The 13,921-nt window shown below is 42.3% G+C and overlaps 1 protein-coding gene across 1 annotated transcript in view; it reads right to left on the reverse strand.

The window, feature by feature from the left end:
• ADGRA3 (adhesion G protein-coupled receptor A3) overlaps positions 1–13,921 on the reverse strand; it is a gene marked incomplete in the record, with an annotated part of 1,325,547 nt that overhangs the window by 17,518 nt on the left and 1,294,108 nt on the right. Inside the window, 1 exon segment of the mRNA XM_044062081.1 lies at positions 3,205–3,300. Coding sequence (XP_043918016.1) covers positions 3,205–3,300 — 96 coding nt within the window.

Here is a 13,921-nt window from a genome sequence, read left to right on the forward strand (position 1 = left end):
AATAAGCAATCTGGGGTGTTTTCTGGTCCCACTGAAGCTGTGTTTTTGTCCTTGCAAAGTGCAGATATGACCTGATCTCTAGGCAGAGGACTGGTGTCAGGTATGCTTTGGGGTATGTTTAATGGAGATGGGGTAAAATTTGTCAGCTAGCAGGTTGGCAACTTCCTCCGGTATAGTATTAAGTGGTACCATCTACTACCAGTTTGGAACACAGCTGGGTATTCTTTTTTACATTTTGGACATAGTTAAAGAGCGCTTTATGCTTATCCTTAGCTAGGGATGCTAATTTAGCTTCATAATTAGCTTTAGAGGACTTTATAAGACGTCGGCTTTTCTTGTTCAAGCTTTGGAGGGAATTCTTCCTCTGCTGAGTCAGTTCCCTCCTGTTCTTAGGCATCAGTTTCTTCCTTTTTCCTGTTTATACTAGAGGTCCACCAGGATGGCTTGTTTTTTTGGGAGGGTCTTGTTTTAATCCAGTCAGGCACAGCCGTGTCTATACAATTGCTTATGTGTTTACACAGGACATTTGTGTATACCTCTATACAGCAGTCATTGTTGTCTGTTATTGCGGGGGGTATAAAACTTTTTCTACCATCGCTTAGTAGGCTGTAGTTTGCTATAGAAAAGGTTTTTTGCTCCTGAGGTGGTGACAGCTTCATCAGTTACTTAGAACAAGACTGATTTATGGTCCAACCTTACCAAGAAGGGCATCACACAGGGGGGAGTGCAATGACTTCCATGTTGGTTAGTATAAAAAAATGTGAAAGGATAAGTCCCCACTATTAAAGGTGTTTCAGAACAAAGTACAAACAAGGCAAAGAGATACTGAGTACACCACCAGGATTAAAATGTTCCAAATTTAATAAACGAATTAAAAAAACTCACTAAAATGTCACAAAAGTTTAAAAGCAGATGAAGCATCAAATGATCAGCGCTTTCAGCAGGATTGCCTTCTTCAGATCATAACATCCTGTGCTTCATTCCACATCCTTAAACAAAGATTCACCAATCAGGTTAATTCCTTCATTGTTAGTTCCTCCTACCAGAGACCGTCAATCATGTGCCTGGATGTAAGCAAACCTCCATTTTTAGCCAATAGAAAAGTTTCTGCTTCAGAATAGATTTCAATGGAACCATGGCATTTAAGCCTGGGGGCAGGGGGGGGAGGGGCGGTTGGTGCTTAAGTTGTTTATCCACCCAATTTCACGAAATCTCCATATTGTTGTGAACATCCCCAGCTCTATGTCCTATCGGCATACATTCTATAGCTTTAAAGCTAAAGTAATGGGTTGGGTTTGAGTTAATGTGAAATGTCAGTGCATTTTTCATATCCTTCTGTCGAACATCTCGTAAATGACATAAAACCCTGTCTTTCAAGCGTTGATCAGTTTTGCCTATGTAGAAACAAGGGCAAAGGTGACAACATGCTAGATATATAAGATGTTCACTGTTGCAAGTAGCTTTGACATTAAATATATAGCTCTTGCCTGTAACTCGATGGATAAAAGTGTGACCATTATCTATGAAATGACAGGCTTTACATCTTCTGCATTTGTGAATACCTTGTCTCAGAATGTTGACGTTTTGCTGAGGAAAACCATCTTTACTACAAAGAAGTCTTTTGATATTTTTCTTGTTTTTGAATGTAAACCTCGGTCTTTCTCCTATGATGGTTTTTATTTTGTCATCTTCAGTCAAGATAGGCCAGAACCTTTCAATGACATCACATACCTTTTGATGGTCAGTGCTGAAGGTGAGAACGCAATTCAGACTATTTCCTTCAAAATGCCTTGTATCTTGTCGTGTATTCAATGTCACATGGTCAGTACTACACCTAGAGAAATACGGACATCCTTTCGTTCATCTTAAGGTTTCTGAATGGATTTTAGCTGTCAGGTCATCTCTGTTGCTACCCTGTTGGATAGATTTACTTCTAGTTGCCTGCATTCCTTCTGGAATGTACATACTTTAAGAGCCATCCAAAACCTACACAAACTGCAAACTGCAACTCTGTGTAGTCATATTTTACATTCAACATATACATGTGCTGTGCGAATGTTTAAATTCTATCCCAGGTAGTTACACATACAGTGGATATAAAAAGTGTACACACCCCTGTTAAAATGCCAGGTTTTTGTGATATAAGCATGTGGGAAAATGTGTTATGGTCTGATGAGACCAAGGTTGAAATTTTTGACCACAATTCCAAAAGGTATGCAAAAACAGCACTTTGCATCACCAAAAGAACGCCATCCCACGGTGAAGCATAATCATGGCAGTATCATGCTTTGGGGTTGCTTTTCTTCAGCTGGAACTGGGCCTTTAGTCAAGGTGGAGGGAATTATGAACAGTTCCATATACCAGTCACTTTGGGCCTAAAACTTTCAGGCGTCTGCTAGAAAGCTGAAGATGAAGAGGAATTTCACCTTTCAACAAGACAATGACCCCAAGCATGCATCCAAATCAACAAAAGAATGGCTTAACCAGAAGAAAATTAAAGTTTTGGAATGACCCAGCCAGAGCCCAGACCCATATCCAATTGAAAATCTGTGGGGTGACCTGAAGAGGGCTGTGCACAAGAGATGCCCTCACAATCTGACAGATTTGGAGTGCTTTTACAAGAAAGAGTGGGCAAATATTGCCAAGTCAAGATGTGCAATGCTGTCCTACCCAAGAAGACTGGATGCTTTAATTAAATAAAAAGGTGCTTCAACAAAGTATTAGTTTAAGGGTGTGCACACACAACAAATATTAGTTTAAGGGTGTGCACACTTATGCAACCAGTGGATAGTACATTTTTTATTTTTTAGATTTTTTTCTCCTAACAGATTTGCTTTTCAATTGAATCATACAGGTTATAGGACACATTAAAGGTGGGAAAAGTTTTGAAATGATTTATTGTGGTCTCATTTTTTATATCACAAAAACCTGGCAATTTAACAGGGGTGTGTACACTTTTTATATCCACTGTAAGTGCCATTTGAAGTACTACTTTACAATGGCCAAGAATTCACAGAACTGGCAGACTTGTAAATCCAAGCTGTATCCATCTTTTATCCATTAATATGCTAAACACTGACCATTTGCCTTCAGAAAACAGTGAAACAAATCAGCACCTAAAAAAAAACTTAAAACTGACATTTTTTTGGCAAATCAGAATCGATGAAGACAAAGCAATAAAATTCATAACAGGAAAGTACTCACTATGGTGCATTTAGTCGGCTTCCATAATTTTTAATATTCGCTGCTGCAGTTATTCCACAAACAATTACTGGGATGCCCCCACCGATTAAATAGAACCTGTGAGAAGAAGGAATACATCAGAATGTGAATGTAAAACATTGTCAGCTGAAAAACATACACACTGAAATGGGGACTGAAAAATACATGTTGTAAGGAAAGACTGAAATTACTGAAGCATATTATTCCACTATGGGGACAATAATTCTAACAGAGGCTGAAACTGCTAGCTTTATCTTTTTTATTTTTTTTTCAACAGCCAAACAGAGAATGTATTTATTTACAGCACACAATTTACTCAGCAAGGACTATACTTCTCCTAAAAAGGTTTTAAGAGTACTGAAAAAAAAAAAACTCCTCTTGCTTCAAGTGCATTTTTAAACAAATTATGGGTTTTTTCAAAGTTAAGGTAATCTACTCATCTAACAATAAGATGAATGTGGTACTCAACACCCATGACCTATTTAAGAAAAAGATGAAGGTGGTACTCAATACCCACAACCTATTTAACAATATGATGAAGGTGGTGCTCCAACACCCACAGCCTATTTAACAATATGATGAAGGTGGCACTCATCAATACCCACAATCTACATAAAAACTATGCTGCCTAGAGATTTCTCTTGCATTTGAGGGAAATAGTGTTTATGCTGCCACAGACACATGGTTCAAAGACCCATGATGTACTCCACAAATACCTGGATACAACTCTTCCCACTCAGTTTTGTCCACCACGTACAGAGGTGATGTATCCATTTTCAGTCAGTCTTTCAAAAGTAGGGTAACAAAAATCAAAGCATAATTTTGTAACATGTCCTTGCACCCTTCTTCATGTTACCTCAAGAACACAAGAGTATAATCCTCCAAATAACAGAAAATATGTTCAGCTGCGTAATTTAAATTATCCATCCCAACTAGGAATCCTATACCTTATCTAATAATCGTATTTGATAAACAAACAACCCTGAACTGATAGCAAAACCTTTGACAAGAGGCAGAAACATGCAGGACATCATCCTGATAAACATTCCTAAAAGCTTTGTTAAGCTAAATATCACACCACCTCCTTTTCCTGTTAGTCACAATGCCATGACATTCCTTAGAAACCAAAACAAAAGTAATTAAAAAAAAAAAAAAGGGTAACGTTTAAGAATTTTTCAAATTGCAGCTATGGTGCCCTATCACAATATCAGACCATTAAAAATGATTAAATCACAAAGCTTCCGAAGTTTAAGAAATCTAACAAAAAAGCTAATGTCAACTCCATCCAAAAATAACTCACTAAGACAATCAAAAGAAGTCAATTTTCATTCAAGGTAAAATTTGCCATCAAAACAGACAACAACAATGGTTTCTTACAATCACACCAGAAAAATGAAAAGGGAAGAACAAGAATGCTGAATGCTAGAACAAACTATCACTGTAACAGAACCAAAAGATAAGGAAATATCCACCCTACAATATGCTTACCTGAAATTACATCCAAAATAGTTACTTTTGCCCTAAGGAAGTTCAGAAACACCAGTTCCTAGGGAAAAAAACTATCAAGAAGTCAAATTTCTCCATTCAAATCCAGCCTCTCTTGCACACTATTACGAATATTAAAAAACTATTTACATCCCTGTCTCTGGAAGCAGGATACTGGAAGTCCCAATCCATAAGGAAAGCCTTCCACAAACCCCAGTAATTACTGAACAATCAGTCTTAACTGTATTAAAAAAGCTGATGAAATGAAATCAGGCAGACACTGGGAAACCGTTTAATCATAGGTAGATGTTGCATGCTTATCCTTGTAAATATCTTCAAGGATGTGCCTACTGCCCTGGCTGCATGTTAAGCTGTCCATGCACCTTAGTGTACAGATCTGATACTATACTGCAGGATGGAATTTCATGTACACCTGCAATCTAAAGGTAAATGAAGCTGCAATAACTTGAGTCAGTGGCACATCATCATACACAACAGGTGACATTATTGAGACTTCCTTAGTCCTCCCATCACCAGCAGAGTGAGTCCTTCACAGCACTTTTTTCTTGCATCGTTTTATCAGATTTCACAACTGAATCCAGTATCCGGCTCACCAAAAATGCAGATGATAGAAAACTTGGAGTTTTCTCTCTAACCTTGTGGACATCAACATCACTCATACAGCACTTCTTGTTGCACAGAAATGCTGCAGTATAACTGCCCTTGCCTTCAATGTAAAAACAGTATTATGGCATTTGTCACCCGTGCGCACACACAGACACCCCTGGCTTTATATACTACTAACCGGCATCAACTAAATAGGTTCATAGGTTCATACTAGGCTATCTGCCCGAGGGCATTTATAAGCCTAGCCCATTGTTTTGTGGCTTACGCCACCCCTTTAGTATGGGGAACTATACCCATTATTTTGCTGTGCCTCTGTCGAGCAGTGACACTGAGGTAATTCCTGGGGTATATCTGCGATCTCCCATCCATTGGTCAAGATTTCTCTTGAACAAGGCCAGCGAGGTGCTCTGCCTCACATGTACCGGGATTTTGTTCCACAGCATAGGGAGTCTTTGGGTGATGAATCTATCCCTCCAGCACGTCCTATTAATAGCCGTGTCGAGGTTTAAGTCTCCCGCCCTTGTGGCTCTGATGGATCTAGATTTTTGAGGTGAAGCATATTCATCAAATCTGGGTTTGACATGGCCTTGTATGTTAGGCAAAGGTCACCTCTGAGCAGCGGTAAGCGACTGAATAGAGCTGGAGTTCTTTCAGTCGGGCAGCATAGGACAGATTTTTGAGTGCCTTTATCCTATTGGTGAGGAACTTTGTGGCCTCTCCAGCTGCTGCAAGTGTCGGGTCAGATACATTCGAATGGGGCATTGTACTCAATCATTGGTCTGATGAGTGATGAGTAAAGGGAGACTATGACCTCCCTTGATCTAGATGAGAATCCCTTCATGATAAGGTGGGCAATGTAGAAGGACTTCCTAACTACTTTAGCTACATGGGTGTCGAATGACAGACTACTATCAACCTGGGTCCCCAGGTCCCTGATAACTTCTTCTGTGCTCAGTGGATGGCCACCTATTTGGTAGCTAGGGGTAACCTTGTTTTTCCCGAAGGGTATGACTATGCATTTTTGGCATTTAACTTTAGGCCGTGGCTCTGGCACCAGTTATCCGTTTCTGTGAGACCCTTCTGAAGGATATCTGTGTCAGATGTGTTTTCTACTATGGCCCAGTTTGCAGTCATCTGCAAACTTTGTCAGCCATAACCCTCCTGTGTTTGCTTGCACTTGGGAAAAGTAGATGCCAAACAAGAGTGGGCCCAGGACTGAGCCCTGTGGGACACCACTTGTGACAGGCTTTGAGTCTGACATGGCGCCAGCAACTCTGACCCTGTGGGTTCTGTCACTCAGCCAGTTTGCAACCCATCTTGTGATGTATGGGTTAACATTTAAGCTGATGAGTTTTTCAATGATACCCGAGTGGGGTATTGTATCGAAGGCCTTAGCCAGATCGAGGTAGGCTGTATGGACTGCCTTTCCCTCATCAATGGCTTTGGTGACTGTTTGAAAAAGTCAACCAAGTTTAAAAGGCATGATCTGCCTTTGACAAAGCCAAACTGGGTTGGATCCAAAGTCTGCAAATTCCTATGTCTTTATTTATGAGGTCCATTATGATCCTCTCCATGGCTTTGCAGATAAGGCTTGTCAAGCTAATGGGCGGTAATTTCCAGGGTCTGTGGAGGCACCGCCTTTGTGAAGTGGGACCACAGTTGCAGTGCGCCACTCCTGGAGTGCGTATCCAGAGGTAAGACTTTGATTAAACAGCTGTCCTAGCTGTGGGTTTAATTCCTCATTGAGTTCGTGGAGCACACAGCCGGGGACACCATCGGGTCCCATGGATGCTGTGTTTTTGCTTTGGAGAGAGCAGTTCTCACTTGGCGCTGGAGATGTTTGGGGGCTGCACTCATTTGGTATAGATATCTCTCCTTTTGGGGAGGGGAGAAGTTTGCACTGAACCTGTCAGCCAGTATGTTGGCAATGTCTGTAGGATCAGTAATCTTCACATCATTTTGAACTAGTTCTGAGCATATCTGGGAGTTTCCTCCTAGGTTTCTAACATAGCTAAAGAAGGCCTTATGATTGTCTTTTGAGTCTTTAGCTATTTTTCTCTCGAAATTTGCTTTGGATGATTTTATGAGAGCTCTTAGTTTTTACTTATAGTGATCAAGGGTGTCTTACCTTTTAAGGATTTTGCTCTATCTTGTAGTAGCTTCCTCCTTTTGTTGTAGAGTTTGTTTATGGCTGGGGTCCACCAGACTGGACGCTTGCCTTTGGTACAAAGAGTCTTTGTTTTGCTTGGGATTGCCTTATCCATGCAGTCCTGCAGGTGCTGGTAGAAGGCGTTTGTAAGTGATTCAGCGGCTTGAGTATTGTTTTCCGCCAGCTTGGGGGCCTGAAAGGAGACCACACTAGTCTTTAGAAGTGTGAAGTCGGCTTTTGAGAAGTTCTTTACTGTGGTCTTTTTTTATTTCAGGTGGGGTGGGATGAGGACCTCCAGCGAGATTAGTTTGTGATCTGATCTCACCAGTGAGGGGTATACTTCCGGTGTTGAACATTGTGCTCCCATGTTCGTGATGATGAGATCAAGTATGTTTTCTCCTCTTGTGGGGATGGTGACTAGTTGTTCCATGGCATTTGAGTTTATGAATTCCAGGAACTTTTGGGCTAGGGTGTTTGGGCTTGAGTAGTGTTCCCAGTCTATATTAGGGTAATTGAAGTCACCTAGTATGATGGTGTTTGGTGATACATTTATCCCTCTAGTGTTTTCAGGAAGGCCATGTGAGTTTCCTGAGTTTGTGAGGGTGGCCTGTAACATGCTACAATTTGCAGAGCAGTCTTGCCTATGGTTAATTGCACCTGGATGGTCTCCGATGCATCGTGCGTTGCCACCAGTCTTGAGGTGTGGGTGTCCTTGATGAATATGGATACCCCTCCTTTCTTGGTATTGTCCGGATTTTGGGGCGGAACGCATGATATGAGGTAAAACCTGATAGCGCTGGGGTGCTCTCAGGAGCCTTGAACCAGGTTTCTGTCACAGCACAGACATCGATGTTCTCCATACTGAGAAGGGCCTCGAGTGCGTGCATTTTGAGATTTAGACTTCTGGCATTGAGCAGCATTACCCTTAGTTTTTTTCCTTTTTGTGTTCTAGGGTGGTAGGTTTAGAATTTGAGCCTTGCCTAAAAAAGGCACTATGGGGGTGGCAAGAGCCTTTGCCAATATCCGGAATCCCAGGGGTGACAGGTGCAAGCCGTCCCTTGCGAAGCAGCGTGGCTTGTCCAGCATGTCATCCCAGGCAGACAGATACTGGATCCCCTTGGCTTAAACACTGGTGTCATTCAAATTGTTAAAGCTGATCATCTTATCTCTGTATTGTGGCATCATTCTTGGTGAAGGTAGGATACTGCTCAAGGTCAGGGTCATACCTGCCTGGGCTACATAATCAGAGAGCTCCTCAATGTCTCTTTTCATGTAGTCCAAGGAGGTACGTCTCAGGTCGTTTACACCAGCGTGGACAATGACTGAGTCATATTTGTACCTGCTGTTGAGAGACCTGAGTGCTTGCGTTATGTGGCGGATTCTAGCGCCCGACAGGCAGCTTACTGTGACCTTCTCCTTACTCAGTCTGGTGAGCGGGACATCAGTGTGTCTGACTATGGAGTCACCAATGACTAGTGTGTCTGGCATTGTGTTTGGCCTTAAGGGCTGTGACTGTTTGACACTCTGACTGTGAGGTCTATGTGTTGCGGGTGTTGTGTTCTGAGGTGGTGGTTGTTTGGGTGTCTGCTTTGGTGGCCTCTGCTGTTTTGGTAGATTTTTGATCAGAGCCTCCGAGTATGTCTTTGTGTGTTTATGTGTATGATTTGAGGTTGTAATGGTACTATGTGAGACTGGGTCTATAGGGTGTATGGTAACCTTCTCCTCCTGACTGGTCTTGCCAGTCCTATGTTGAGAGAGCTCAGCTTCCAGTTTGGCCGTATAGTTGCATCTCTCGCATGTATTTGTGTTTTGTGGGAGGAGGAAAGGGTTGTCTGTGTACATGAGGCAATTGAAACATTGCCTCAATATTCCCAGGTTCACCAGCTGAGCAGGAGAGGACACTAGCAACTGATCCCTCGACATGCTAGAAGGGTAGACGAAAAACTTTAAAAAAAGATTCCGGGGGACGTGGGTGACAGAGAAATGGGGGGTTGCCTTTTTGGGGTACTATCTATGACAAGAGTGCCGTATCAAGGTAATAAGTACTGTAGGAGCAAGTGCTAGGTTTAATAGATAGAGAATAGTCTACTTGGAGTCAAGTAGAGTTGATCTTTTTAGTTATAGGATACGCTGATTTGATCAGTAGTATAGTTCGAGGAAGGTAGTTTTAAGGGAAAATTTGAAGAGTGGACTTTAGGTAGCCCGAATAGTTTAAACCTGCTTAACTGGCGCTGCCCTAGTGTGCAACAGTGGCAGCTCCGCTCTAAATCAGCTTCTTACGTTTAGCGCGTTTTATACCAGGGGCTGGAAAAAGCTAGAAACTGCCCCAAACGACCAATAAACTACTAGTTACTGGCTGAAACCTCACAAAGCTGGACAAAAGGCAGCTCAATGCTTCCCACTCCCACTGGTAAGCAAGGTAGCTTCCCTTCCCCCAAATAAGGCAAGGAAACAGTACACAGGAACTACAACCAAAGCCCAGGAATCAGCAACTCTGAAACTGGACTAAACTAGTAAAGCAGGAAAGCAAGGTAGCTTCCTTCCCCAAATAAGGCAAGGAAACAGTACACAGGAACTACAACCAAAGCCCAGGAATCAGCAACTCTGAAACTGGACTAAACTAGTAAAGCAGGAAAAACAAGAGATATTTTTTTCTTTTTTTCTTTTTTCACAAAACAGGCAGAAACAGGTACAGCAAACACTTATAAATGCTATGAATCAGCTACTACAGCTTACACAGAAGAATTTGCTACAAATACAGTCAAATAGTAACAAACAAGGATTCCAAGTGCAATATTAAGTTAAATGCAATAAAACAGCTTCAATGTAACAGAAAGGCAGGCGAAATACAGTTGCTAGGTATTCAGATGTGGAAAGCAACAAAAATATACTTAGTATCAAGAAAAGTCGCTTATTCAGCTCTCTGCAGCCTGGATTACTCTGCTGGCCCACGTGGAGTCTGTGCTGAGTAGGTACAAGCTGAAAGTTTTATACCAGGGGCTGGAAAAGCTAGAAACTGGCCCAAAACGACCAATAAACTACTAGTTACTGGCTGAAACCTCACAAAGCTGGACAAAGGCAGCTCAATGCTTCCCACTCCCACTGGTAAGCAAGGTAGCTTCCCTTCCCCGAAATAAGGCAAGGAAACAGTACACAGGAACTACAACCAAAGCCCAGGAATCAGCAACTCTGAAACTGGACTAAACTAGTAAAGCAGGAAAGCAAGGTAGCTTCCCTTCCCCAAATAAGGCAAGGAAACAGTACACAGGAACTACACCAAAGCCCAGGAATCAGCAACTCTGAAACTGGACTAAACTAGTAAAGCAGGAAAAACAAGAGATATTTTTTCTTTTTTTTTTTTTTCACAAAACAGGCAGAAACAGGTACAGCAAACACTTATAAATGCTATGAATCAGCTACTACAGCTTACACAGAAGAATTTGCTACAAATACAGTCAAATAGTAACAAACAAGGATTCCAAGTGCAATATTAAGTTAAATGCAGTAAAAACAGCTTCAATGTAACAGAAAGGCAGGTGAAATACAGTTGCTAGGTATTCAGATGTGGAAAGCAACAAAAATATACTTAGTATCAAGAAAAGTCGCTTATTCAGCTCTCTGCAGCCTGGATTACTCTGCTGGCCCACGTGGAGTCTGTGCTGAGTAGGTACAAGCTGAAAGTTTTATACCAGGGTGCTGGAAAAAGCTAGAAACTGGCCCGAAACGACCAATAAAGTACGAGTTACTGGCTGAAGCCTCACAAAGCTGCACAAATGGCAGCTCAATGCTTCCCACTCCCACTGGTAAGCAAGGTAGCTTCCCTTCCCCCAAATAAGGCAAGGAAACAGTACACAGGAACTACAACCAAAGCCCAGGAATCAGCAACTCTGAAACTGGACTAAACTAGTAAAGCAGGAAAGCAAGGTAGCTTCCCTTCCCCAAATAAGGCAAGGAAACAGTACACAGGAACTACAACCAAAGCCCAGGAATCAGCAACTCTGAAACTGGACTAAACTAGTAAAGCAGGAAAAACAAGAGATATTTTTTCTTTTTTTTCACAAAACAGGCAGAAACAGGTACAGCAAACACTTATAAATGCTATGAATCAGCTACTACAGCTTACACAGAAGAATTTGCTACAAATACAGTCAAATAGTAACAAACAAGGATTCCAAGTGCAATATTAAGTTAAATGCAGTAAAAACAGCTTCAATGTAACAGAAAGGCAGGCGAAATACAGTTGCTAGGTATTCAGATGTGGAAAGCAACAAAAAATATACTTAGTATCAAGAAAAGTCGCTTATTCAGCTCTCTGCAGCCTGGATTACTCTGCTGGCCCACGTGGAGTCTGTGAAATAGGTTCATAGGTTAGTACTAGGCTAACTGCTCTTGCGAGCCATTTTAAGCCTAGCCACTTATCCCCTGTGAGATTCAAACCCTGTATCTTGTGTTTGTAAGGCAAACACCTTAACCATTAGGCCCTGGCTGAATAAAAAATGATAAAAGGTTCCACAGCCATGAGTGTCTGTAGCTCTGAAACTCGTCTTGCAGAAGTTATTGCTAGGAGCAGAGCTGTTTTCCAAGATAAAAACTTTACATCAGCAGTAGCAGGCTGGCTCAAAAGGAGGCAGGGTGAGTTTTCCAAGACATAATTGAGGTCCCATGCAGGTATTGGTGATCTCCTTGGAGGCCTTAATTTTTTGGCTCCTCAGACGTACTGCTTTAAAAAAGGATGAGAAAAAATTGGTGGCTCTGTATTGTAATGAGCCGCAATGGCAGAGGCATGAATTTTAATTGATGAAAAAGATAGGCCTTTGTCCAGCATCTCAGTTAAGTATTGCAAAATCTGAAGAATATTTGGTACAGCTGTATCAGTTCCTTGTGCCAGATTCCAAGCACAGAATCTCTTCCATTTTCCAGCATAAGATTTTCTAGTACTAGGCCTTCTGGCTTCCAAAATGACATCCATCACAGCTTTACTGAGAGGTGCGTTTTGTATGACTACATTATCCGCCATGCTGCCAGGTTTAAAGTACTGAGCTGGCTGTGCAGGAGCGGATCGTTTTGCTGGGACAGTAAATGAGGTATATGAGGTAAGGTCCAAGCTAGGCATTGAGACAAGTTCCTTAGGATTGGATACCAGTACTGGTGGGGCCAGTCTGGGGCAATCAGTATTATCTTTGGCTTCTCCTGTCTGACCTTTAGGGGTACCTTGGGGAGGAGAGGCAGTGGAGGAAAGGCATATACTGATAATTTTTTCCAGCTGAAAGCTAGGGCGTCCACTTTCAATGCTTGTCTGTGATAAGTCCTTGTGCAGAATCTTTTTAGTTGGTAGTTGTGAGGGGAGGCAAATAGATCTATGTCCGGGCATCCCCATTTCCTTGTTATCATGCTGAAGACTTGTGGATCCAGCTGCCACTCGTGGGGATCCATGAGGTTTCTGCTTAGTTCGTCTGCCAGAGTGTTTTCCTTTCCTGGCAGGAATTGTGCCTGCAGATGTACTTGGTAAGTCAATGCTGTGTCCCACAAAGTCATGGTTAGTCTGCAAAGGGGGTAAGAATGTGTGCCCCCCCCTGCTTGTTTATATACCACATGACCATGGTGTTGTCTGTCTTTATGAGTAGTTGTCCCGGATGAAGTAGGTCGTTGAAGGCTGTCAGGGCATCTTGAACAGCTAACATCTCTTTTAGATTGATATGTAGGTGCAATTGGCTTGAGGACCATGTGCCCTGAATGCATCTTCCTGCCATGTGGGCCCCCCAGGCATAATCTGATGCATCCATTGTGAGTGTCTGCCTGGCTGGGCATAATGTGAATGGCTGTCCCTTGTTCTGGTGACAAGCTTTCGCCCACCATCGAAACTCCTGTTGCAGGCAGGGAATGAGAGTAACAGGAAGTTATGTACTCACCATAACGTTCGATGTATGTAGTCCATCTCGACTCACATTCTTACCCGTGGGTTCGTAACCAAATATCGGCTCCGACTCGGCCAAACTTTTCTAGCTCGAAGTCTTCTATTGGCTGGGCTAAGCAGGTATCCCATGCTGCACTGCTCCATATCCCTTTGCTGCGAGTACTCAGTCATACCCCATGCATACACAACCTCCAGGTAAAAAAGGAATAAGCTAAAGGTGAAGGGAACTCTGTAAATAGAAACCGATCCTCCAGGAAGGGGGAAGGTGGGAGGGTAAGTAAGAATGTGAGGCAAGATGGACTACATACATCGAACATTATGGTGAGTACATAACTTCCTGATGTTATGTAGTCCAATCTCGCCTACATTCTTACCCGTGGGACAGTGTGTCCCTAGCACCTACATCCTGGGTGGCTCATAGGGAAATACTCCTGAGTACTGTGGAACCAAAGGACGACCTGCCCCTAGATACCACATCCAATTAGTAATGAGTAAAAAATGTGTGAGGAGAAGCCCAAGTAGCT

This window comes from Protopterus annectens, chromosome 2.part1, assembly GCF_019279795.1.
Source record: "Protopterus annectens isolate FY-2018-M chromosome 2.part1, PAN1.0, whole genome shotgun sequence".
NCBI lineage: Eukaryota > Metazoa > Chordata > Ceratodontiformes > Protopteridae > Protopterus > Protopterus annectens.